This window comes from Oncorhynchus masou, chromosome 3 (genome assembly GCF_036934945.1).
Source record: "Oncorhynchus masou masou isolate Uvic2021 chromosome 3, UVic_Omas_1.1, whole genome shotgun sequence".
Lineage (NCBI taxonomy): Eukaryota > Metazoa > Chordata > Actinopteri > Salmoniformes > Salmonidae > Oncorhynchus > Oncorhynchus masou.
In genome coordinates, this window is record NC_088214.1 from 36,739,343 (window position 1) to 36,766,660 (window position 27,318).

At 42.0% G+C, this 27,318-nt stretch overlaps 2 protein-coding genes and 1 long non-coding RNA gene across 9 annotated transcripts in view; 2 read left to right on the forward strand and 1 right to left on the reverse strand.

The window, feature by feature from the left end:
* The first annotated feature begins 218 nt into the window (after positions 1-218).
* olfml2bb (olfactomedin-like 2Bb) lies at positions 219-5,779 on the forward strand. Of its 3 annotated transcripts, none has more exons than XM_064939267.1 (8): positions 219-696; positions 1,763-2,029; positions 2,308-2,415; positions 2,533-2,709; positions 3,161-3,356; positions 3,799-4,311; positions 4,470-4,646; positions 4,804-5,779. In XM_064939267.1, the coding sequence occupies exons 1-8, from the start codon at positions 502-504 to the stop codon at positions 5,403-5,405; spliced, it is 2,235 nt and encodes a 744-aa protein (XP_064795339.1). In that variant the 5' UTR covers positions 219-501; the 3' UTR covers positions 5,406-5,779. The 3 variants fall into 3 exon arrangements, with proteins under 3 accessions (XP_064795339.1, XP_064795349.1, XP_064795358.1); XM_064939277.1 differs by having other exon boundaries at positions 3,802-4,311; XM_064939286.1 differs by having other exon boundaries at positions 3,164-3,356.
* Positions 5,780-5,794: 15 nt separating this feature from the next.
* LOC135515646 (cyclic AMP-dependent transcription factor ATF-6 alpha-like) overlaps positions 5,795-27,318 on the reverse strand; it is a 45,857-nt gene continuing 24,333 nt past the window's right edge. For 3 of the 5 annotated variants that reach the window (XM_064939306.1, XM_064939333.1, XM_064939298.1), the window contains exons 13-16: positions 27,000-27,067; positions 25,651-25,762; positions 16,870-16,954; positions 5,795-6,641 (exon numbers count right to left, since the gene is read on the reverse strand). In XM_064939306.1, the coding sequence (XP_064795378.1) occupies positions 6,451-6,641; positions 16,870-16,954; positions 25,651-25,762; positions 27,000-27,067 (456 nt within the window). In that variant the 3' untranslated portion in view covers positions 5,795-6,450. The remainder of the gene's footprint in view (positions 6,642-16,869; positions 16,955-25,650; positions 25,763-26,999; positions 27,068-27,318) is intronic. The other 2 variants (XM_064939316.1, XM_064939325.1) reach the window with 2 other exon arrangements.
* On the forward strand, positions 16,454-23,958 carry LOC135515670 (uncharacterized). The gene is made up of 3 exons (XR_010451838.1): positions 16,454-16,610; positions 19,416-19,532; positions 23,863-23,958. It is a non-coding gene; the product is annotated as an uncharacterized LOC135515670 (long non-coding RNA).

A 27,318-nucleotide genomic window follows, 5' to 3' on the forward strand; every position in this document is an offset into this window, starting at 1 on the left:
GTTAGTTTGTGATCCATAAAATAAAATTACCTATTACAATAGCCTACTAGCCAGGAATTTAAATGTATTCACTCAAACATTTCCCAAGAGGCATTTAGGCTACAGTTTAGATGGGGGTATACAATTAAAAAGAAAGAACATCCCTTCTAACGTTATTGTTTCACATCCAATCTGTGGAACAGACTCCACCCTGTATCCAATATGGTCAAGTCCTTCCCAACTATCCATAACCAACCATGTTCATTCACCTCCAACTATCAACAGGGATCATACCTATCACTTACAGCGAAGGCAACACAATGCTTTTCACCTGAGAGGATTCAAAATTAATTTCGGATTCATTTATATTGAAAGATCACAGACGCTTACTTTAACCATGGACATTTTCTTATAAAATGTGGATATTTCAAACTAGTTGATTTCTTTTAGAATCGCTGCAGATCGTTTCAAAGGTATACTTTTTTGATTGGCAACGTTTCAACTGGGCACCAGGTAATTTAGATGATGATGTCTAGGTTGCAGCTATTGCTCCTGTTGTGGTGCGCCATCGACCTCACTTGGGCACCAGTCGCATCCAGCGATGTGATGGAGAACTCTTTGACAGATGTCCATGATGGAATTAAAGAGCAACTAGAACAGACCGAGGGACCACTTCTGGATGATGAGATGGACAACCAGGAGAACGTTTTAACTCAGGTATTTACGACCTCGCTCTGAATTTGTTCGGATTGACAGGCTAGTTTTACGCATAGCCTACCTATACAAAGCCAGGTGCGACAGTTAATCACAGGGGTGAGGAAGAAAATTGCATTTTCTCAAGCATTATAATTCATAACTATTGAGTATAGAATAATAATAGTTTATACTTTATTGTCTATGAATATTGGCCTGGGAAAAGTTGAACTATTATGTTGCGCACTTATCATGCGTAATTACACATGCACACAGAGCATTGCCATTTTATTCAGTATTGGCGTTTTGCTATGAACCATAAAGCATCTGCAATGCGATAAATTGACGGTGGTTGTTTTACCCAGCAAACCAAAATTGGTTCTTTGAACGTTCCCAGAACATTCATTAGGTTGTCCCAAAAGTTTTTACACAAAAACGGTCCAGTTGTGCTGATGATTATACAGTGTTTGTATAAATAATTTGCCTGATGTTGCAAGAACATTCCCAGAACCCATTTTGTTATTTCATTACCTGGAAACCTAATAAGAACCTTAGGGGAATGTTCTGCGGGTGGTTGTTACAGACGTTGTGCACAACATTCCAAAGAAATTTCGTATTTTTTTTTTTAATTCTGGAAAGGAAAAAAACATTTTGTTATAAAAAAAAAATCATTTGAATGGTTTTTGAGATGTTTTCATCCTGGTGTTAGATAAAATCCTAACTGGAACTTTATAGGAATGTTAGCTAATGTCCTGTGAATGATCCCGGTCTGCTTGGTAGTTACTTTGCAAGTGGTTAAAAAATAAAAAAGTATTTTTTGTACATTAGTCGATTGTTAGTCATTAAACCATTTTCAATGTGCATAGAGTATTTGGTATCTGAGAGATGAGATGGTCGTTTTTCCTATGTAGGACTAAATGTATGCATTCTCATGAATATGCTGTGTTGTTCCATATAAGTAATCCATTTAAATAGTTACTTATATCCTATAAGTAATTGCACCAATGCATGGGTCTGTATGAATTGTGTAATGCTGTGCTCCTTCAAATGGTGGACTACCCATGCTCTACCCATCTCTTCTCTATCGTAGCTGCTGGGGGATTATGACAAAGTGAAAACGCTGTCCGAAGGCTCTGACTGTCGCTGTAAATGTATTGTCAGACCCCTGAGCAGAAGTGCCTGCAGGCGGATAGAGGAGGGTGCAGCAAAGGCCGAGGACTTTTACACCGTGGAGACTGTGACATCGGGGCCTAACTGTAAAAAGTGTGCGTGTATAGCCCCGCCCTCTGCTCTGAATCCCTGCGAGGGAGATTACAGGTTCAAGAAGCTGCAGGAGGCGGGGAAAGATGACATCAAGGTAATACACAAGCGCCTGCATCTCTCTGGAGGGGAAACAACACCACACCGGTTCCTTCTTAGAACAACCCCCGTCTGTGTATTATCTTTATCAAACAAGGAGTCACCCCATGTCCTTTCCAGTGGAATATTTCCTCAAACTGTACTTGATCTGATGGAAATGTCCACGTCATAAGCGGGTATTGAATACAGCATACATGACAGTAAGACTTTACAACTAAAATAACATGGAAAGATGTACTGGGATGGATTCTGACTACTGTGATCTTGCTTTTACAGCTCTCAACAATAATGGAGTTGCTGGAGGGAGCGTTTTACGGGATGGATCTGTTAAAGTTACACTCAGTTACAACTAAACTTCTCAGGAGGGTTGACAATATAGAAACGGTTCGTATACTGACACTTGTACGCAATTCACAGTCATAGCTTATCTTAAAGTACCTTAAAGTCCGTGGTGATGGTACTGGCTTCTCACCCTTTTACTTTGCCCCTGTCGGTGTCCAGACCTTTTCTCGTAACCACACGGAGAAGGAGAAAGTGAGTGTAAGGAGCCGCTCTAGTGAGGAGAATGAGAGAGAAAAGGAGAGAAGAGCACAGCAGAGGATGGAAAAGAGAAAACGTCTAACTGAGCTGGAGCCGTCCCTGCAGAAGGATACGGCTGCAGCCTATACTAACACAGAGGTAACACCGCACACACACTATACTAACACAGAGGTAACCAAGGCTGTCAGTCACTCCAGATGTAGAGTGGAAACAATGGCGAGGGATTAAGGTAGCCAGTAGCCTGGCAGCGTCTTTAATACAGTGGCGAGATCCAAACTAGTCTGGGTTCTTGACTACAAAAGTTTCCAGACAGCCCAGAAAACAATGACTTAAAATGACCGTCTTACTTTGAACCTCGACCTCATTCATTTTCACAGAACCAATGCGATCAAAACCATAGCATTTGGTTCTGTGGCCTAGTATTACAATTAAGAATCAGAAACAGAAACCTTTACTGCCATGTAACAAACAAATGGTTGCTAAGAACTTATTGTGTAGTCAGAGTTCAACATGTATAGTACAGTTGTCTCACTAAAAGCTTTACGAAAACACATGTGATTTACTCCTTTGTGATTGGATCCTCCTAAAGAAGAAGTATGAGGAGCGCTACGTGGGGGCCAAGGGCCAGGGGGCCACCAGGCCCATGCTGAAGAGGAGCCAGCCAGAGGACAGGGAGGAGCCCCAGTGGCCCCTGAAAGGCAAGGTGGGGCCCAACGGCATGGTCATCAGAGGGGTGACCTTCTACAAGGCCAACACAGTGGACGATGGAGCCGCTGAAGAGCTCAGTAAGTCAATTTATATACTGGACATAATACTAGAATAACTAACATAGCAGTAGTCCATCCAGTTCAGAACATACAGCAAATCTTCCCATTGATTTTAGTATTGAAGGCTTCTTTTTTAGGGGGGGGGTCTCTACATTGACGGCTGAAACCCCACCTCTTCAAGGAATACCTAGGATAGGATAAGTAATCCTTCTCACCACCCCCCCCCCCCTTAATGATTTAGATGCACTATTGTAAAGTGGCTGTTCCACTGGATGTCAGAAGGTGAATTCACCAATTTGTAAGTCGCTCTGGATAAGAGCGTCTGCTAAATGACTTAAATGTAAATGTAGATGTAAATAGACATGTTTTGTTCTGGGTTTTTAATAGGACATTGGAGAGGCTTCTTGAGTATATTTGTGTAAATGCTTCTTAACCCTTTGTGCTGCTCATTCACCACCAGCAGCAGAGGAAGCCCTGAGCGGTGATGGTTCCATGGACCTGCTCATCGATGACCAGCTACTGAGACCCACCCAGCCCAGGCCTGTGGCAGGCCCCCCGACATCTGCATCCCAAGACAGGAAGGGGAACCCAGAAGACCAGGCCACTGACACCCCCAAAACAGCCACTAGTCCCCAAAGGAATCCCATTACATCTGCCCCTGGAGCTACCGGGACACCATCAACCACTGTTTCCATCCCGACCACCACCACCATTCAAACAAACACTAACACACCGGTTGCGACCACCACAACCACCATTCAACCAGCGACTACCACAACCACCACTCAACCAGCGACCACTAGAAAACTTGAAACCTTGTCTGTTTTGACCACGTCTCCAACCACTGCACTGCAAAATGTCAACAGCACCACAGCTCCGACCAGCAAGGTGACTAGTGTGCCCAGACCCAAGCATCACATCAGCTGGACAGAGGGCCACTCAGAGGTTCCCTCGGCGACCCCTAAAGTCCCTGGTAAAAAAAATACCTTTGGTTGAGGGGGTATTAGATTTTCCAAAGTCACATTTTAATCTGATACTTTTTTTCTCGTGGAAAATAGTGTTATTTGTTTGAACTTTAAATATTTGAGGAAAGTACATATGTTGTCTTTATCTCTGTATGTTTACTAACAGGCCTGTGCAAAGACACTTTGGCCACCATCTCTGACCCAGTGACCCATAATACCTACGGCCGGAAGGAAGGTGCCTGGATGAAGGACCCGAAGGGCAACGGAAATTTAATCTATGTCACCAACTACTACTATGGCAACAACCTACTGGAATTCCGCGACATGGACACCTTCAAAAAAGGTATTCTCACAATTGACTAGTCCCAAAACCGAGTTGCTGTTTAGGTTCTGGGTGCCAAGATTACATTACATGTAATGGTGGAATTTGATTCGTGTGATGCGCATTGCTCAATATATAGAATACTCTCTTACTTCTGCATTGTCTTATTTCCTGTCAGGACGCTTCACCAATTCCTACAAGCTGCCGTACAACTGGATCGGCACGGGCCACGTCGTATACAACGGAGCCTTCTACTACAACCGGGCCTTCTCCCGTGACATCATCAAGTTTGACTTGCGTCTACGCTACGTTGCGGCCTGGACAACGCTGCACGACGCAGTGTTTGAGGAGGAGGAGGACTCCTCCTGGAGGTGGCGAGGACACTCGGACATCGACTTTGGGGTGGACGAGAGCGGCCTGTGGTTGGTGTACCCTGCGCTGGACGAGGAGGGCTTCCACCAGGAAGTAATCATGCTAAACCGTGTGAACCCGGCTGACCTCAGCCTCCAGAGTACGTTCAGAACAGGCCTGAGGAGACACTTCTACGGAAACTCCTTTGTCATCTGTGGCGTCCTGTACGCGGTGGACAACTATGAGCGTATCCACGCCAATATATCCTACGCCTTTGACACGCACACACACACCCAAATGATCCCCAGATTACCGTTCACGAACAACTACACGTACACGACACAAATCGACTACAACCCCAAGGACAAAAAGCTGTATGCATGGGACAACGGTCACCAGGTGACATACGATGTTATATTTGCATATTAAAAGCTGTGGAGTAGTGCTAAAATAAAAAGGGACCAGCACTTTTTTTGTATAAAAGTTTAAAAAAAATATATATTAAAAAATGGTCTTAGTGGATTGTAGAGCAGTCTACATGGCCTTTATGTGTTGTACTGTATAATCCACATTTATGTTGTTCCAGGCTCCCGTGTTGTCCCAGCGCATGTTGTTGTATTTTATATAATGTTCATGGTCTTTAACTGCCCAAAGGGCAGCAAGCAAGATCATTCAGCGAAGCAAGACAAGGTATTTTCTTACTGCTTGTTAGAAGTTTAAAGTGTATGTTGTATATACTTCAATTAAAAAATAAAACTGTTAATAAAATATGCATTCAAACATGAATGCTGACACACAAACAAGTCATCAATACTAGGATCTGTTACTGTCCATGGTTTTATTTCTGAAAACCCTTTTGAAGGTACTGCAAATACCATGACAAACCTTTAAGCGACTCAAACAAAAGTAGGCCATTATCACACCCTCATTTGACACATTTCAAATAATGCAAATAATGGCCACATCTTACATGATGTTTGTATGATATATACAAATGAGTCTTGCGTATAATTGTTTGAATGTCTCATTTTGCTCAGTCACCAACATGGCTTTAAAAAGCAACAAGCATAATATCACAGGATAGGTCTATTCACTTTTAAATATGTGCAATATATCTTGTTAACATGGCTCAATTCCATCAATAGGGTCCTGAATCAATTAATGTTTTGTAATTAAGCTATTTTCAATTTAGTTCAATTTTTGCTCATCTAAAAGAATGCTATAGCAGTAGGGTAAAGACAGTGAAGGTTACCAAAGGGTTCAACTTTAAGTCCACTATTTATTCTACCTAAAGACCTACAGTAGATGCCTGCACTGGCATTCTGTCCATTTAACATGACCCAGACGCTCTAAACCAAGCAATATGGAAGTAAACAGTTGCTGGACAACTTCTACTTTTTTGTCACAGTTTATTAAATAGGGTTGGTAAAATGATAGGCTTTTAGATTGCCAGGCCTTTTAGGTAAGGCCAATTTCAGGCAGAGTCTGATAGAACACCAACCGATGCTGATGCCTTTCCGTTGGCATGGGTGGATTGGAAGTCAGTGGTGTTGGCGCGTAGGATCTCTGGGATGCTGGAGGTTTTGATGTGGAGGATCTTGGTGTCCATGACCTCACAGTCAATCTGCATCATCACCTCAAATGTGTCGTCCTTGATGACAGAGTCTGTAATGGAATACGATAAGTCCAAAATATGATTATAATGAAAATCAAAACCATTCATTGGTTTATATTCAGTTGTCTGGAGTCTAGATGCCTCAACAGTCAGAAGCCACATCTGAAAGTTATATGTAGTACAAGCCTCAGCACCATCAGCACTTTTTAGCAGACATCTAATGTTGTTGAGTTTCACTGTATAGGCCATTTGAGAGGATCTCCTGACAAGATCCCATTATACTGTCTCTCCATAAGGATCCCATCCCAAAAAGTCTGTCCCCTTTGTACTCTAAATCCCAAATGCAATAGTCATTATCTGGTTCACCGCCTTCTCTCGGAGACGCTGTCTGGCGTCAGGTGGCTGAGGAGCCTGCATTGCTGCTGCAGGGTGAGCCCCGGCTCCTAAAAGAACACCTGCTGAAGCCATCAGCCACACAACCACCGGAACGGCCAGGTCCATGTGGCTTAGCTAGCTGGAGGAATTTACTAGCACATGGAGGGATCGGGTTTTGGATCTAAAAGGTGATTAATGCATACGGAAATGACATCGGAAAGGTTACTCAGCCGGTGCATTTTGCGGACACGTGGTGCAGTAGTGCGAGGGAAGTATGTGGGTGTTTTCTACTGAAGCAATAAGACCAGAGGAGGTGTGGTATATGACCAATATACCACGGCTAAGGGATGTTCTTACGTCCGACGCAACGTGGAGTGCCTGGACACAGCCCTTAGCCGTGGTATATTGGCCATATATCAAAAATCCTAGAGGTGCCTTATTGCTATTATAAACTGGTTACTAATGTAATTAGAGGCAGTAAAACTCAATGTTTTCTCATACCTGTGGTATACGGTCTGATATACCACAGCCTTCAGCCAATCAGAATTCAGGGCTCAAACTGCCCAGTTTACGATATAAGTTTGATGATAAGAATGCAGCTGATTTGGATGGTCCTTCTGTTTGTGGTCTGAATATCTGATTGAGAGAGAAAAGAGATGGTCATGGTTTTCTCTGCCGACGGTCATGGTTTTCTCTGCCGAGTGAGCGTCGGCGGAGAAAACCATGACAGTCAACTGTGAAGACTGTATGTAAAACGGAGCTGTATACAAGTTATAAAAGACTCTGCATGCCTGCATGCATGAGATAATCCACTATATAAAAAAATATTACCCAATAAAGTGAGATAAATATGCCTTGTACATTAAATGACATTGAATTTAACACATTATTTTGTTACTGTTCTTTTTCAAGAGTGCTGAATCTGATAGACAGTATTTTTGTGCACTGAATCAGAGTTTTTGAACGCCTGCATTGTCTCTAGATGACAGTTTTACGGTGTTCAGTTGTTTGGGAGACAGATACATTTTCCAAATGGCACGCCTGTATATTAATACAGATCATGAGCTCAGCTAATTACAAATGGCACGCCTGTATATTGATACAGACCATGAGCCCAGCTAATTACAAATGGCACACCTGTATATTGATACAAACCTGAGGTTGGAACCGGGTTAAGGAACAGAACCAAAAAAACGGAAAATACACATTTTTCGAGGGACAAAATCTGAATCGGGAACGAAAGTGATTGATACTGTTCCGAAACAGAACTTTTATGTTAAAAGCATGGTAATCATTTATTAACTTTATTTTACTTCCGGGCATTTTTTTCAGTACCACAAAAATGTGAAACAAACAAAGAGCCTATGCAAAGCTCTCACTGTCACTCAGAAACATATTCCAGTGTCTGCCTGCCAGCTGAAAATCTTAGCCAGTGTGTGTGCGTGTCGGCTACCTGCCCCTCTGAAGCATAGGCTACTGTAGCCTACAATACCTTACAAGCATGATTCAGAAATTAAGGAGAGATGTTTACTTGGATAAATTTTTTCAATGCTAGTTAAGGATACTATAGTTATCACGTTTCACATTGGATGTATTTCCTTACAAAACGTTCTGACGTGTTTTTAACCTGAAAAATGTTGCGCCTTACACTTGTCTGTCCCTTACGCATTAAAACACCTATAGCATGCCCGCTCCAAACTGCTCTATCTGCACTGATTGGTGAAGTAATCTACTGTCGTGCTTAAAAAAGGAACAGAAAGGAACGATATAATCCGGCATGTTTTTCGGGGGTTTGAACCGGTTCAGAACTTTATTTTGCAGGGCCAAATAGTGGAATCGAATGCAAACAGTAAGCGACTGGAAAATAATTTAGGTTCCAACCCGATACAGACCATACCAGAGTACAGCGAATTTCCAAATGGCACCTCTGTATATTGATAGACTGGACAAGCCCATACCTAATTCCAAATGCCATGTGTGTATTCATACAGACCATACCTAATTCCAAATGGCACACCTGTATATTGCTAGACTTTACCTGAGCATAACTGATTCCAAATATCACCCTTGCTGATACACACCAGGCAGGTCTACTAATTTGAGTCAGCCCACAGCCCCTCATCTCACTCCCCCCCAAATCCCTTTCTGTCAGCTCCCCATCCAGTTTCTCTTTGGGGTAACTCGGTGAGATGGGTCTTTGTGTGAGACCAACCAGAAACATAACCATGTTAACACGGCAAAGTGAAGTGGCTTATTTCAAATCATGAGGGAAAATACTCAATTGCCCTTCATTATCCTTCACATACCATGCAGTCCCTTCAACTGAGGCCAATATTGGTTATGATAAGGTTACCCAAAAGGCCAACTGGCATTTTTGCACAGTATGTTGCAGACCCGAAGAGGGATTCGGAGGACAAATCCACTGTTTTATTAGAGTAGTAAGGAATATCAAAGACATTTCTACAGATGGAAGCTATTTGTGGCAAAAGGGGGTCTTTCTAAACAACCACACTCTATGGCTGGGGCAAATTACAACCTACCGTTACAATCATCTGGCAATCACAGTGCATTCGGAAAGTATTCAGACCCCTTGACTTTTTTCACATTTTGTTATATTACAGCCTTATTCTAAAATTCATGAGGAAAATATTTAATTAAATCAATCTACACAAAATACCCCATAATGACAAAGCAAAACATTTTGCAAATGTATTAAAAATAACAGAAATACCTTATTTACCGACCCTTTGCTATGAGACTCGAAATTGAGCTCAAGTCCATCCTGTTTCCATTGATCATCCTTAAGATGTTTCTACAACTTGATTGGAGTCCACATGTGGCAAATCCAATTGATTTGACATGATTTGGAAAGGCACACACCTGTCTATATAAGGTCCCACAGTTGACAGTGAATGTTAAAACAAAAACCAAGCCATGAGCTTGAAGGAATTGTCCGTAATGCTCTGAGACAGGATTGTGTCAAGGCACAGATCTGGGGAAGGGTACTAAAAAATGTCTGCAGCATTGAAGGTCCCCAAGAACACAATGGCCTCCGTCATTCTTAAACGGATGAAGTTTGGCCAAACTGAGCAATCGGGGGAGAAGAGCATGGGTCAGGGAGGTGACCAAGAACCCAATGGTCACTTTGACAAAGCTCCAGAGTTCCTCTATGGAGATGGGAAAACCTTCCAGAAGGACAACCATCTATCCAGCACTCCACCAATCAGGCCTTTATGGTAGAGTGGCCAGATGGAAAGCCACTCCTCGGTAAAAGGCACATGAAGGCCCGCTTGGAGTTTGCAAAAAGGCACCTAAAAGGACCATGAAAAACAAGATTCTCTGGTCTGATGAAACGAAGACTGAACTCTTTGGCCTGAATACCAAGCATCACATCTGGAGGAAACCTGGCACCATCCCTATGGCGAAGCATGGCGGTAGCAGCTTCATGCTGTGGGGATGTTTTTCAGCGGCAGGGACTGGGAGACTAGTCAGGATCGAGGGAAAGATGAACAGAGCAATGTACAGAAAGATCCTTGATGAAAATATGCTCCAGAGCGCTCAGGACCTCAGACTGGGGTCGAAGGTTCACCTTCCAACAGGACAATGACCCTAAGCACACAGACAGGACAATGACCCTAAGCACACAGACAAGACAACGCAGGAGTGGCTTTGGGACAAGTCTCTGAATGTCCTTGAGTTTCCCAGCCAGAGCCCCGAATTGAACCCGATTTAACATCTATGGAGAGACCTGAAAATAGCTGTGCAGCGACGCTCCCCATCCATCCTGACAGAGCTTGAGAGGATCTGCAGAGAAGAATAGGAGAAACTCCCCAAATACAGGTGTGCAAAGCTTGTAGCATCATACCCAAGAAGACTCGAGGCTGTAATCGCTGCCAAAGGTGCTTCAAAAAAATAACTGAGTAAAGGTTCTGAATACTTATGTAAATGTAATATTTCCGGGGTTTTCAAAAAAAGTGTTTCTGCTTTGTCATTATAGGGTATTGTGTGTAGTTTGAGGGGGAAAACAATTTAATCCATTTCAGAATAAGGCTGTAACGTAACAAAATGTAGAAAAAGTCAAGGGGTATGTTACATTCTCCAGTTTTTGTTGTGGGTTTCTATGTGTGTGTATTTCAGGAAATGGCTTCCTGGAATCCTAAAGCAGCTGATTGGTCGGCCCCATCGTTGATTGGAGCTCTGACCCTCCCTCTCATCAGAAGAAACAGCAGTCTCATCAGTTACCAACTCCTCTACCATCTTGATAAAAGCCAGTGTTCCTTCGTCAGGGGGGAGGAGCTTATTTTATGCCCTGTGTTGGTTGTTAATCAGTGAAAGTTTTGTTGGTATTATTTTGTAGCCGCTGCTTCAGAGGTATGTGTATGCCAATAGGACTTAGTGTTTTTGGTTATTGAAATTGTACACTTAAAGTATTGGTAAATTATTCTGTTTCATTTGTTCCCAGGAAGGGAAGGGGAACGCACCTTGGGAGAGTTTAGGCATGAGGCCTGCGGGCATACATTACCTGTAGTATTGAATCTGTCTATGCACACGAGGTAAGACCTGTGCGGACCACCAACTTTATTTTGGTTAGTGCGCCAGTTGGTGCTAAAGTTTAGGTAAGAAGTGGGAAGGCAGGTAAGGTAAGGGACTCTTTAATTTGTACTTTCTTGCCTTTGGTTCCATCCAGACCTTTTCCCCCACATTACCGTATAAACTGCCTCTGTCGTCCTTCCTACGCACCTACGGTCACATACTTTTTTCACTCCACGGGGAGTTGCGTTCCCTCCTCCAAGAGGCGTACGTAACAAGATCTGAATACTTTCCGAATGCACTGTATATGCAGACACCTCTGTGCCTCTCCAAGGATATTATCTAATGATATGCAATAAGCATAAGATATCCTTTCAACAAAGCCATAAGCACATCAAACTAATTCCTCTCTGGCATCCACTTCTGCACGTCCCAAATAAACTGAAAGCAGGAGAAAGAGTGTGAGAACAAGATAAAATATTTGTACGGATATATACAGTGCCTTGCGAAAGTATTCGGCCCCCTTGAACTTTGCGACCTTTTGCCACATTTCAGGCTTCAAACATAAAGATATAAAACTGTATTCTTTTGTGAAGAATCAACAACAAGTGGGACACAATCATGAAGTGGAATGACATTTATTGGATATTTCAAACTTTTTTAACAAATCAAAAACTGAACAATTGGGCGTGCAAAATTATTCAGCCCCTTTACTTTCAGTGCAGCAAACTCTCTCCAGAAGTTCAGTGAGGATCTCTGAATGATCCAATGTTGACCTAAATGACTAATGATGATAAATACAATCCACCTGTGTGTAATCAAGTCTCCGTATAAATGCACCTGCACTGTGATAGTCTCAGAGGTCCGTTAAAAGCGCAGAGAGCATCATGAAGAACAAGGAACACACCAGGCAGGTCCGAGATACTGTTGTGAAGAAGTTTAAAGCCGGATTTGGATACAAAAATATTTCCCAAGCTTTAAACATCCCAAGGAGCACAGTGCAAGCGATAATATTGAAATGGAAGGAGTATCAGACCACTGCAAATCTACCAAGACCTGGCTGTCCCTCTAAACTTTCAGCTCATACAAGGAGAAGACTGATCAGAGATGCAGCCAAGAGGCCCATGATCACTCTGGATGAACTGCAGAGATCTACAGCTGAGGTGGGAGACTCTGTCCATAGGACAACAATCAGTCGTATATTGCACAAATCTGGCCTTTATGGAAGAGTGGCAAGAAGAAAGCCATTTCTTAAAGATATCCATAAAAAGTGTTGTTTAAAGTTTGCCACAAGCCACCTGGGAGACACACCAAACATGTGGAAGAAGGTGCTCTGGTCAGATGAAACCAAAATTGAACTTTTTGGCAACAATGCAAAACGTTATGTTTGGCGTAAAAGCAACACAGCTCATCACCCTGAACACACCATACCCACTGTCAAACATGGTGGTGGCAGCATCATGGTTTGGGCCTGCTTTTCTTCAGCAGGGACAGGGAAGATGGATAAAATCGATGGGAAATGGATGGAGCCAAATACAGGACCATTCTGGAAGAAAACCTGATGGAGTCTGCAAAAGACCTGAGACTGTGACAGAGATTTGTCTTCCAACAAGACAATGATCCAAAACATAAAGCAAAATCTACAATGGAATGGTTCAAAAATAAACATATCCAGGTGTTAGAATGGCCAAGTCAAAGTCCAGACCTGAATCCAATCGAGAATCTGTGGAAAGAACTGAAAACTGCTGTTCACAAATGCTCTCCATCCAACCTCACTGAGCTCGAGCTGTTTTGCAAGGAGGAATGGGAAAAAATGTCAGTCTCTCGATGTGCAAAACTGATAGAGACATACCCTAAGCGACTTACAGCTGTAATCGCAGCAAAAGGTGGAGCTACAAAGTATTAACTTAAGGGGGCTGAATAATTTTGCACGCCCAATTTTTCAGTTTTTGATTTGTTAAAAAAGTTTGAAATATCCAATAAATGTCGTTCCACTTCATGATTGTGTCCCACTTGTTGTTGATTCTTCACAAAAAATACAGTTTTATATCTTTATGTTTGAAGCCTGAAATGTGGTAAAAGGTCGCAAAGTTCAAGGGGGCTGAATACTTTCGCAAGGCACTGTATATATATATATATATATATATATATATATATATACATATGCTCAAAAAAAGGGAACACTAAAATAACACATCCTAGATCTGAATGAATTAAATATTCTTATGAAATACTTTTTTCTTTACATAGTTGAATGTGCTGACAACAAAATCACACAAAAATTATCAATGGAAATCAAATTTATCAACCCATGGAGGTCTGGATTTGGAGTCACTCAAAATTAAAGTGGAAAACCACACTACAGGCTGATCCAACTTTGAAGTAATGTCCTTAAAACAAGTCAAAATGAGGCTCAGTAGTGTGTGTGTGGCCTCCACGTGCCTGTATGACCTCCCTACAACGCCTGGGCATGCTCCTGAAGAGGTGGCGGATGGTCTCCTGAGGGATCTCCTCCCAGACCTGGACTAAAGCATCCGCCAACTCCTGGACAGTCTGTGATGCAACATGGCGTTGGTGGATGGAGCGAGACATGATGTCCCAGATGTGCTCAATTGGATTCAGGTCTGGGGAACGGGCAGGCCAGTCCATAGCATCAATGCCTTCCTCTTGCAGGAACTGCTGACACACTCCAGCCACATGAGGTCTAGCATTGTCTTGCATTAGGAGGAATCCAAGGCCAACCGCACCAGCATATGGTCTCACAAGGGGTCTAAGGATCTCATCTCGGTACCTAATGGCAGTCAGGCTACCTCTGGCGAGCACATGGAGGGCTGTGCGGCCCCCCCAAAGAAACGCCACCCCACACCATGACTGACCCACCGCCAAACCGGTGATGCTGGAGGATGTTGCAGGCAGCAGAACGTTCTCCACGGCGTCTCCAGACTCTGTCACGTCTGTCACATTTGCTCAGTGTGAACATGCTTTCATCTGTGAAGAGCACAGGGCACCAGTGGCGAATTTTCCAATCTTGGTGTTCTCTGGCAAATGCCAAACGTCCTGCACGGTGTTGGGCTGTAAGCACAACCCCCACCTGTGGACGTTGGGCCCTCATACCACCCTCATGGAGTCTGTTTCTGACCGTTTGAGCAGACACATGCACATTTGTGGCCTGCTGGAGGTCATTTTGCAGGGCTCTGGCAGTGCTCCTCCTGCTCCTCCTTGCACAAAGGCGGAGCTAGCGGTCCTGCTGCTGGGTTGTTGCCCTCCTACGGCCTCCTCCACGTCTCCTGATGTACTGGCCTGTCTCCTGGTAGCACCTCCATGCTCTGGACACTACGCTGACAGACACAGCAAACCTTCTTGCCACAGCTCGCATTGATGTGCCATCCTGGATGAGCTGCACTACCTGAGCCACTTGTGTGGGTTGTAGACTCCATCTTATAATACCACTAGAGTGAAAGCACCACCAGCATTCAAAAGTGACCAAAACATCAGCCAGGAAGCATAGGAACTGAGAAGTGGTCTGTGGTCACCACCTGCAGAACCACTCCTTTATTGGGGGTGTCTTGCTAATTGCCTATAATTTCCACCTGTTGTCTATTCCATTTGCACAACAGCATGTGACATTTTTTGTCAATCTGTGTTGCTTCTTAAGTGGACAGTTTGATTTCACAGAAGTGTGATTGACTTGGAGTTACATTGTGTTGTTTAAGTGTTCCCTTTATTTTTTTGAGCAGTGTATATATATGAGAGAGTATGGATAGAGGGTGCTGAAGGTACACAACAGGGTGGCAGGCATCTTAGCGGTTAGAGCGTTGGGCCAGTAACCGAAAGGTTGCTTGTTTGAATCACCGAGCCGACAAGGTGAAAAATCTGTTGATGTGCCCTTGAGCAAGGCACTTAACCCTAATTGCTCCAGGGTGGCCGTTGATAATGGCTGACCCTGGCTGTGACCTCTCCGAGGTTGTCTCAGTTGGGATATGCAAAAAAGAAAAAAACACATTTCCAACATACACATGTGTATTAATACACACTTGTACATGTGTGAAATAGGACAAATATAAGCAAGCAACAAGCCGTCCGCGCACTGTTCTGTTTTGTAAGACGATGCACAGCTGCATAACAAAGTTGATCCATACGACTCAGAAAACAGGTAATGGAAAGTTTCAGACCATTAAGAGTGTAAAGAGGGTAAGAGAGGCCTCTGCAGTGCTCGGTACCTGAGGGGCCTCCCGAGAGGCACTAACGTATGTTCACAAGGGCCTGGCTGATAGCCATGACGTTAGGGCTCCTGGATTGAGGGCAGCCGTTCCCCGGAGGACTCCAAGGAGGCCCCTGTCTGTAAGGGCTGAGCTCTGAGAGACAGTGTGGTTGCGGAATGGATGCACCATGATAATAGATCCAAAGCACAGTGGTCTCACAGGACTTACTGCTGAGCATAGAGCTTCTATGAGCACGTTTCTATGAGTTTCTACATGGGGAAACCTCAGACGCTATGAGAATCAAGTGCAGTGGTTGTTTTCCAATTTGGACTTTTCACACTTTATACATCTTAACAAAACGTTTGAATGCTAATCATAGTACATATTATGGCAATACTTAGTAGCTTAAAATACAGACCTATAAAATGTATCAATAATGAATCATAACTGCACACACAAAAAAAAAAACACATTCTGAAGCCTGAGGGGACAGAACCCAAACAAAGGAGGGTGAGTAAGTTCAACAGGGAGCCCCATGACCTAGTCAAATCTGACTCATATTTTCAAGCACTTCTCTGAAACGGTCACTGGAGAGACAGTAAATCACCTAAGATTAGAAAAGAAAAATGGCCTGTACAGTACTGTCTCTGAACTCCAGGAAGTATATATTCTTTCCTTAAAAGGGCATGGAAAATACAACAGCGTCCCCCTATCATCTGTATCCCACTTCCTTTCCTTTTCTTCAGGGTAGAAGGGACACCAACAGACCAATACAATTCCCCTCAGCCAAATAGCCTAATTCATTGCACATGCCAGAAATACAAAGAGCTTAGCTTACACATGAAAGCTATTTCTGTTACTAAATCAATAGGAAGAAAATACAGAGGAAAGCTTTCAAGACTACAAGAAAAAGTGAGTGAGTATTCATCCACCACACTAACAATCAGTTGTTGAAGCTGGTTCAAGCTTTCACTAAACTAATGACTATAGTTATAGTGAGTGTAGGTTTTCTGTTTATACACTGTGGGTAGGTGGAGGTGTAAATTGGCCGTGGCTTCTGATTACGTAAAAGCTCTGCTCTAAAACGTACAATAAACTTCCTTAGAGTTCAGAGTCCAAAGTTTATATTTGGCATGCTGTTGCTCAGTTCACATTGTCTACTGGCCCTTACCATTCACATTAATAGCTGGTAACACCAAGGACATCTTTGGCCTGCTCCCCTTGCTGTGGTTGGTTGCAGGGAGCAGAAGGTGATCCTAGAGAAACAGAGAGAGAATGGGGGATTAAGAGAGTGAATGCAGTGAGTCATTACTCAAGAGTTGACCTAGTCTTTAGACAATAAGGAGATACATTTGACAGTAGAGATGTTGTGCTGTTCAGGGCGGATTTTCTCTCACAAATCCCAGTAGGTCTATGCATGTGTACTCAATTTGATTTAACCTTTATTTAACTACAGTACCAATTAAAAGTTTGGACACACCTACTCATTCAAGGGTTTTTCTTTATTTCACTCTTTTCTACATTGTAGAATAATAGAAGAAATCAAAACTATGAAATAACACATGGAATCATAGTAGTAACCAGTGGCGTAAAGTAAAGTAAAAATACTTTAAAAGTACTACTTAAATATTTTTGGGGGGTATCTGTACTCTACTTTACTATTTATGACAACTTTTACTTCACTACATTCCTAAATAAAATATTGTACTTTTTACTCCATACATTTCCCTGACAACCACAAGTACTTGTAATATTTTGAATGCTTAGCAGGACAGGAAGTGTCAAATTCACACACTTATCAACAGAAGACGTGGTCGTCCCTACTACCACTGACCTTGCGGACTCACTAAACACAATTGCATCTTTTGTAAATAATGTCTGAGTGCTGGAGTGTGCCCCTGGCAATACATACATAAAAACAAGAAAATAGTGCTGTCTGCTTTGGTTAATATAAGGAATTTGAAATGATTTACACTTTTTCTTTTGATTCTTAAGTATATTTTAGCTATTCAATTTACTTTTGATACTTGAGTATATTTAAAACCAAATGCATTTTGAGTTTTACTCAAGTAGTATTTACTGGGTGACTTTCACTTTTAATTGAGTAAATTTCTATTAAAAAGGTATCTATACTAATACTCAAGTATGAAAATTGGGTACTTTTTCCACCACTGGTAGTAACCAAAAAAGTGTTAAACAAATCAAAATATAATGTAGATTTAAGATTCTTCAAAGTAGCCACCCTTTGCCTTGATGACAGCTCTGCACACTCTTGGCATTCGCTCAACCAGCTTCATGAGGAATGCAGTCTTGAAGGAGATCCCACATATGCTGAGCACTTTTTGGCTGCTTTTCCTTCACTCTGAGGTCCAATTGATCCCAAACCATCGCAATTGGGTTGAGGTCGGGTGATTGTGGAGGCCAGGTCATCTGATGCAGCACTCCATCAATCTCTTTCTTTGACAAATAGCCCTTATGCAGCCTGAAGGTGTATTGGGTCATTGTCCTGTTGAAAAACAAATGACAGTCCCACTAAGGGCAAACCAGATGGGATGTGGCGTATCGCTGCAAAATGCTGTGGTAGCCATGCTGGTTAAGTGTGCCTTGAATTCTAAATAAATCACAGACAGTGTCACGAGCAAAGCACCCCCACACCATCACACCACCTCCTCCATGCTTTACGGTGGGAACCACATATGCAGAGATCATCTGTTCACCTACTCCGCGTCTCACAAAAACATGGCGGTTGGAACCAAAAATCTCACATTTGGACTCATCAGACCAAAAAGACAGACTTACACTGGTCTAATGACCATTGCTCGTGATTGTTGGCCCAAGCAAGTCTCTTCTTCTTATTGGCGTTCTTTAGTAATGGTTTCTTTGCAGCAATTCAACCATGAAGGCCTGACTCACACAGTCTCCTCTGAACACTTGATGTTGAGATGTGTCTGTTACTTAAACTCTATGAAGCATTTATTTGGGCTGCAATTTCTGAGGTTGGTAGCTCTAATAAACTAATCCTCTGCAGCAGAGGTAACTCTGGGTCTTCCTTCCTGTGGCGGTCCTCATGAGAACCAGTTTCATCATAGCGCTTGATGGTTTTTGCGACTGCACTTCAACCGTTCTGGATTGACTGACCTTAATTTCTTAAAGTAATGATGGACTGTCGTTTCTCTATGCAAATTTGAGCTGTTCTTGCCATAATATGGACTTGGTCTTTAACCAAATATGGCTAGCTTCTGTATACCACCCCTACCTTGTCACAACACAACTGATTGGCTCAAACACATTAAGAAGGAAAATTAACTTTTAACAAGGCACACCTGTTACTTGAAATGCATTCCAGGTGACTACCTCATGAAGCTGGTTGAGAGAATGCCAAGAGTGTGGAAAGCTATCAAGGCAAAGGGTGGCTACTTTGAAGAATCTCAAATATATTTTGATGTGTTTAACACTTTTTTGGCTACTACATGATTCCATTTGTGTTATTTCATAGTTTTGATGTCTTTACTATTATTATACCATGTAGAAAATAGTAAAATTAAAGAAAAACCCTTGAATGACAGGTACTGTATGTAGTCCCACTGACGTCAGAATAACTTCCCAAGGGCGACCTGATATCAATAAATGTACATAATTTACAGTCATGGGTGCCATGGTCAAGGGGAGTGACTACAACCCAAACAATGCCTCAAGCCACTGTCTGTCCACCTATAGGCTGACAACAAGAAAAAAATACATGTGATGACAGACCAGTGACATCCAGACCCTTCCGTGGCCACTGCGGCCATAACTCTGAAGTGCATGCACCATGAACCCCACAAGGCACAAGAGGTACGGAATTCACACACAAAAAAACGTCCGAAAGAGAACGTAAGGCCAAAAAATCTCAACATACATTGACCTCTGACCATACCTTTGACTGTACAATGTTTTCACAGTTTGGGGTGTAAAGACAGTCATTGTTTGAGGAGACAGGCCAAAAACAGTAGTTAACAACAGCGTTGACACCTGGACAGCAGGTTGTGACATACACATAAAAAGAACAGGAGAATGATGTGGTTGTAAAATGTATTTTAAAAGTAGACAGCTGGGGCTCTATGAAAATAATCAATGATGGGCACATTAGCTAGACAAGCCATCCATTGTTCAAATAAATAGTCACAAATCAAGCACATGGCCATTAAAACCCAGACCATATCAGAGACAGTCATTTCTTGACACAAACCAAGGCTACTTTTCCTCCAGTTGTATTAAGTTGGCAGAGATCAAATGCATCTACATGCTGTCTGATCAGCTAGTCATCTAGGTTCCCTCCATGGAATTCTAGCCTTTATTAGAGGCATACACACAGTAATTCAAAGTCCTGTTAAACATCTGTGGTCTGGGAGAGGAGACCCATGCATGGTTGAGAGACCACTGTCCTTCTGTGTTTGATTTAGCCTTCCTGCAGTGCCAGGTGGGTCGGTTCTATTCCATTGGTTCTATTGCGGCAGGCAAACTCAATCAAGCCCAGCTAAAGTATTTGAAAAGATTTTAAAGAGTTCAAACGGAGCTGTTCCTGCGAGACAAAGTCATGGAAAAACTAGGAACTTCAGCCCGAAACTCACTGATGTAGAACAGATATACAGTAAAGTAGGTCTATAGACTGAAGAGCTACGGCGTCAATTAGAATCATTGAAGTGAGGGCTCCCAAGGACTAGTTAACATATCAAAAGACTCAAAAACCTACAAAAAAACTCTGGGGAGAACATATGACTTTACCTCAGATGGACATAGATGGCTAACATAAATGTTAGCATCTGCTAAAAGGAGCTAGCTACACAATTGGTCTGCTTCTGAGTAAAATATCGGTGCCAGTACGGAATGGCTTGGATCAGCACAATACAGTGTCTAAATAACAGTGTAAGTAGGTGGAGATTAACATTGAGAAGACATGGAAGCCAGGGTCAACTGCACTTGAAATAGACTGAGACTCTGGTTCTGATCCAGCCCTTGAAACAACACCAGTTCTAAGAAGCTGACAGAAGTAAGGAGCTTAGTGAAAAACACACACCAGGCACTGTTCCCCTTTGGGTATTCACAGCACACACAGGCACAGACACACGTGATAACACACACACGTACACATGGATTTTGTATTGTAGATATGTGGTAGTAGAGTAGTGGCTTGGGGGAACACACTTAATGTGTTGTGAAAAGTGTCAGGAAATGTAATGTCATTTTGATTGTATATAGAGTTGAAGTCGGAAGTTTACATACAGTCATTGCAGTCATTAAAACTTGTTTTCCCACCATCCACAAATGTCTTGAATCAAACTATAGTTTTGGCAAATCAGTTAGAATATCTACTTTGTGCATGACACAAGTAATTCTTCCAACAATTGTTTACAGACAGATTATTTCACTTATAATTCACTGTATCACAATTCCAGTGGGTCAGAAGTTTACATACACAAAGTTGACTGTGCCTTTATCAGATTGGAAACTTCCCTAAATGATATCATGGCTTTAGAAGCTTCTGATAGGCTAAATGACATCATTTGAGTCATTTGGAGGTGTACCTGTGGATGTGTTTCAAGGCCTACCTTCAAACTCAGTGCCTCTTTGCTTGACATCATCGGAAAATAAAAAGAAATCAGCCAAGACCTCAAAAAAAAAATTGTAGACCTCCACAAGTCTGGCTCATCCTTGGGAGCAATTTCCAGACACTTGAAGGTACATCGTTCACCTGTACAAACAATAGTACACAAGTATAAACACTACGGTACCACACCGTTATACCGCTCAGGAAGGAGACGCGTTTGGTTTCCTAGAGATGAACGTACTTTGGTGCGAAAAGTGCAAATCAATCCCAGAACAACAGCCAAGGATCTTGTGAAGATGCTGGAGGAAACAGATACAAAGTATCAATATCCACAGTAAAACAAGTCCTATATCAACATAACCTGAAAGGCCGCTCAGCGAGGAAGAAGCCACTGCTCCAAAACCGCCTTAAAAAAGCTGTTTAAAAAAAAATCTTACTTTTCAGAGAAATGTCCTCTGGTCTGATGAAACAAAAATAGAACTGTTTGGCCATAATGACCATTGTTATGTTTGGAGAAAAAAGGGGAAGGCTTGCAAGCCGAAGAACACCATCCCAACTGTGAAGCACAGGGGGGAGGTAGCATCATGTTGTTGGGGTGATTTGCTGCAGGAGGCACTGGTGCAATTCACAAAATAGATGGCATCATGAGGAAGGACAATTATGTGGATATATTGAAGAAACATCTCAAGACATCAGTTTAAAGCTCGGTCGCAAATGGGTCTTCCAGATGGACAATGACACCAAGCATACTTCCAAAGTTGTGGCAAAATGGCTTAAGGACAACAAAGTCAAGGTATTGGAGTGGCCATCACAAAGCCCTGACCTCAATTCTATAGAAAAGTGGTGGGCAGAACTGAAAAAGTGTGTGTGAGCAAGGAGGCCTACAAACCTGACTCAGTTACACCAGCTCTGTCAGGAGGAATGGGTCAAAATTCACCCAACTTATTGTGGGAAGAGTGTGGATGGCTACCCGAAACGTTTGACACAAGTGAAACAATTTAAAGGCAATGCTACCAAATACGAATTGAGTGTATGTAAACTTCTGACCCACTGGGAATGTCACGAAAGAAATAAAAGATGAAATAAATCATTCTCTTTACTATTATTCTGACATTTCACATTCTTAAAATAAAGTGGTGATCCTAACCTAAGACAGGGAATTTTTACTAGGATTAAATGTCAGGAATTGTGAAAAACTGGAGTTTAAATGTATTTGGCTAAGGTGTATGAAAACTTCAGACTTCAACTGTAACTGCCTTAATGTTGCTGGACCCCAGGAAGAGTAGGCTCATGGAGATTCTTAATAAGTACAAAAAGAGCCTATCAACAGCCACCTTCGGGAGAATGAAAGAGGATTGATTATGGCTGCATTGGTGCTTCAAGGTCTCATGCTAGCAGTCTTCAAAAGGACAAATGCAAGCTGTCTTCATGGGGATACAGTAGGCCTCCCCCCCATTCGGCTCTTTGGCAGAGGTTGTAATAGCGGGTAGGTCTGAACTCTAAAAGACCACACGTTTCCATGAGTTTTGAAGAAGAAGAAGAAAAAAAGAAGGAAAAGAATTCTGCCATTTTGTTCAAAAACATCTTTTCACTTTAGTATAGTACCCCAGTGAGCCAATTATCCTCAACAAAAGTGATTCAGGCAGTGTAGGTATGTATATATTCCTGATAATCACATTCCCCTACAAAAACCTTTGGGTTCTGCTTTTCCTTCCCACAGCAGCCCGGGTCTACCCATGTGCATCAAGTTAATGTTCTGCTCTTTCCATCACTTGCGTTGTGGCGTGCGCTTTGGGACAAGCCAATGAAATCAGAAGCTGCTCTGTTCATTCCATCAGGCCAGAGAGAGGGCTGAGGAGAGCCGACTGCAGCTGTGCAGTCACTCCCTCCCTCCTCTACTGTACATTCTTGTCTACTGGTAGGACTCCATGGCTGGCTGAATTACCCATTTGAAGGCTAGAAGTACAGATCGTACAGAAGCCGGCAGCCACATCCAATAATGTCACAACTCTTGTTTGCAGAGTGCCATTCATCCAGTTTCTGTAAATACGTGACACTCCCTTAAAAAAAAGAAACATTTCACAAATGTTGAACTTCGTATTCAACTCCAGCGCCACCCCAACATATGTGAAAATGGAGTGTTTCTATACTTTGTAGTAAAACAGATTCAAATGTAGATATGTTCCTTTAAGACCGTCAAAGTGTGGAGGGTTTGACTAATTGACAACAACTCAAGGTACAGCTTATGTACAGTAACTACCGGAAAGGAGCATACTTGGTTTGCCAGCAAACGGTTTCCATTGACGCCATGATTCCAAAATATTGTATAAGAGTCTCTTATCCGGTCTGAATGATGTAGGCAGGTCTGAAGACAGGCGGTGGGTGGGTTGATGTCTCCATTGGGCTCGGTAAACATATCTGGTCCTTGGATAAAGGGCCCTCATAGAGCAGAGCTGACGGGCACACAAAAGAGCTAAGGAGGGGCCCCTGGGAGTTGTTGGTCCAAATGGAGAGATTGTGATCAGAGTTCACTTTCCTCCTCTCTCTCTCTCCTCTGCCTGTTTCTCTCGCTCTCAGGTTCTCACAAAACAGACGTTGGCAGGCCATCAGAGAGAATGGTCCCTGCTAACTCTCCTGAGCAGTCATCAGGTTGGAATAACGTTGCCAATCAGACCTAAGACTTTCTGAATAGATGGCTAATTTAATGTGGTGGTGGGGGGGTGAAATAAGACAGTCAGTCCTTCTGGTTGAGAATGACAATGAAAGCCTTCTCAGTGTAACAGAGGCAGAACTAAGAAGGGATTCAGCCGATTGGCATCATGAGAATATTTTTACGAAGCCTCAGAAGACTTTACAGGTTTCCCTCTATGATGTCTAAAGGAATGTCTGGAAACATATCAGAGGAGAAGCACTAACAGATCTAGGGGGTCTCAGAGTTCATAGCTTGTGGTACTTTTATGAAAATGGAGGTATGTTCATTTTGGTAATCGAATACACTTTCCTGGCAGAGGTTGCCGATAAACAGGTTCTTTTGATTTCTACTTTAATGTATTAAAGATGTGTCAGTACAATGGATACATCATTCGAATTGACCAGACAAAAGATGTCAAAATATGTAGGACGGAAGGAAGATGTGCTTAATCAATAATTCAAAAGATTATCTGTGGTTAGGCTACACCAAATCAAAATGTGAAATTCCAATCTTATAGCTTAGGAGAAATGGACTCCGTCGGTAACCCGAAATGGTCATTTTAGCCAAAACACCACACAGAATAAAATGAATAAGAACAGCCTCAAGGATCTTCTTTATTGTTCTAGATAATTCCTACCAAATGTGCTCCCTCAGAATTCTATACATCAATCACATAAATGAAACTCGTCAATTGGTCAGGCATTAACTGGACACTGTTAAAGCTACAAATCACATACAAATGCATTACATATGCTCATTTGTGACGATTGAAACGCCAATGTACATATTTAAAATCAGCCACAGCCATTTTTCAAGCCTCATTCATTCATGCATTTCAAATCAAATCACATTTTATTTGTCACATACACATATTTAGCAGATGTTATTGCGGGTGTAGCGAAATGCTTGTGTTCCAAGCTCCAACCGTGCAGTAGTATCTAACAATTCACAACAATAAACAAATTTTAAAGTAAATGAATGGAATTACGAAATATATAAACATTAGATTGAGCAATGTCGGAGTGGCATTGACTGAAATACAATAGAATAGAATACAGTATATACATAAGAGATGAGTAAAGCAATATGTAAATGTTATTTAAACGTTATTTAAACATTTGGGAGAAAAAAAAAAAAGGAAAGAAAATATTTTCCTAAGCTTCAACAGACCATCTGCTATTTCAGTTGGGGCTTTCCGCCTTCAATTAAGACAGAAACTTGGTACCCTTGGTTATGCTCAATATGCCCTCCAAAATTGTTTCATGACCGCTTTATGATTCTGTTTCTTTCCCACTCAGCAGTTTCATCTGTTGAAGACATGCTGATGACAATACTGCGTCATGAAACAGGATCTCCATTTGGCCATGAGATCAGTCACAATCCGAAGGACGCAGTGTCGCCTACTTCTATGGAAAATGCTATGGAATATGGGGCTCCCGAGTGGCGCAGCGGTCTGTTTCTCAGTGCTAGAGGCGTCATTATAGACCCTGATTCGAATCCAGGCTGTATCACAACCGGCCGTGATTGGGAGTCCCATAGGGCGGCGCACAATTGGCCCAGCGTCGTCCGGGTTTGGCCGGTGTAGGGTGCCATTGTAAATAAGAATTTGTTCTTAACTGACTTGCTTAGTTAAATAAAGGTTAAAAAAAAAAAATATGCATGGGGTGACTCACCCTGCGAAAGGACACCACGTAGAAAGTGTCGCCTCGTCGATTTAACTCATCAAAGAAGTCCCTGTAGCTTTGATGGCGTGAGTAGTACACCTGAACCTCACTCCCTGGCCTACTGAGAGAGAGACAGAGGTGACAGTGAAATACATTATATGACATCAAATTATGCCATATCAAAACTGAATCAAACATAACTTTAATTACATATCAGATTTATATTAACTGACACCTAAGACGGTCTAACAACAACAGTCTGAGACCTAGAACATGCTGATGAAATTTACAGTAACTACATTTACTGTAACAAAAATCACCATCTCCGCTACATTTACCATTATTACAATAGTATTATTATGCCTATTACTATGTTTTAAGATAATAGGTAAACTAGTAAGTTCTCAGCTCACAGTGTAACAAGTTGTATGTGTACCACACACATATTTTTTTAATTCACCTTTTTTTTTTACTTCTTCGGAATCGGTGTCCCATACACGGGATGGTTGAGCTAACTTAGAGGCTAATGCGATTAGCATGAGGTTGTAAGAAACAAGAACATTTCCCAGGACATAGATATATCTTATATTGGTAGAAAGCTTACATTCTTGTTAATCTAACTGCACTGTCCAATTTACAGTAGCTATTACAGTGAAAGAATACCATGCTATTGTTTAAGGAGAGTGCACAGTTTTGAACTTGAAAAGTTATTAATAAACAAATTAGGCACAGTCTTGATAGAACATTTTGAACAGAAATGCAATGGTTCATTGGATCAGTCTAAAACTTTGCACATACACTGCTGCCATCTAGTGTCCACAATCTAAATTGCACCTGGGCTGGAATAATACATTATGGCCTTTCTCTTGCATTTCAAAGATGATGGTACAAAAAAAACAGTTGTTTTTTTCAATGTATTATCTATTACTAGATGTAATGTGTTATAGTCTCCTACATTCCTTTCACATTTACACAAACCTCAAAGTGTTTCCTTTCAAATAGTATCAAGTATATGCATATACTTGCTTCAAGGCCTGAGATAAATGCAGTTAGATTTGGGTATGTAATTTCAGGCGAAAACTGAAAAAAAGGGTAAGTCCAATACAATTCATGTAGCATAGGTCTCCCATTTGGTGACTTGGTAGACAAGGCTACCATTGTGGTTGGGCAGCTAAATAGCAACACCACTGGTTTGGCCTCTCATTCTACTGAAGAAACAGTAGTGGAGACAGAAAGAAAACCATGGTCATAAAATAATTTGAAGAGAAATATGGTGAACATCTGAAGAGTTTGGGAATGTGAGACATCGAAAATACTGTAGGGTCCATTTACAATGCAATTTTTTGATAAATACTTACTCAGAGTAGCGGACTGTTACAACCGAGTTACTGGACTGGTTCGTCTGGGGTCTCTCCTCAGGTGACTTCTGTGAAAATGTGATAAAATGCTGGTCAGTGAGTCATTTCAGTTAAATTCTGAAACTTGAATCATATACTGAATATTGGAATACCATTGTGTTTTTTGTCTTAGCTGACTGATGACAAACTAAAAAACAAGTAGAACTTAAAAAGAGATTTGTTTGGTAGTTGACCATTTCCTTAGCCAGTATGCCACATTAATAGACTTCAGCATGCTCTCTAAGAGCAGTGCTCTCTTGTACTGGCCATAAGAGCCTGA

Coding starts and splice junctions, on each gene's coding strand:
- olfml2bb (XM_064939267.1), top strand. CDS start 502: ATGATGATGTCTAGGTTGCAGCTATTGCTCCTGTTGTGGTGCGCCATC. Junction 2,710..3,160: donor CAGCCTATACTAACACAGAG/GTAACACCGCAC, acceptor ATCCTCCTAAAG/AAGAAGTATGAGGAGCGCTA. Junction 4,312..4,469: donor GGCGACCCCTAAAGTCCCTG/GTAAAAAAAATA, acceptor GTTTACTAACAG/GCCTGTGCAAAGACACTTTG.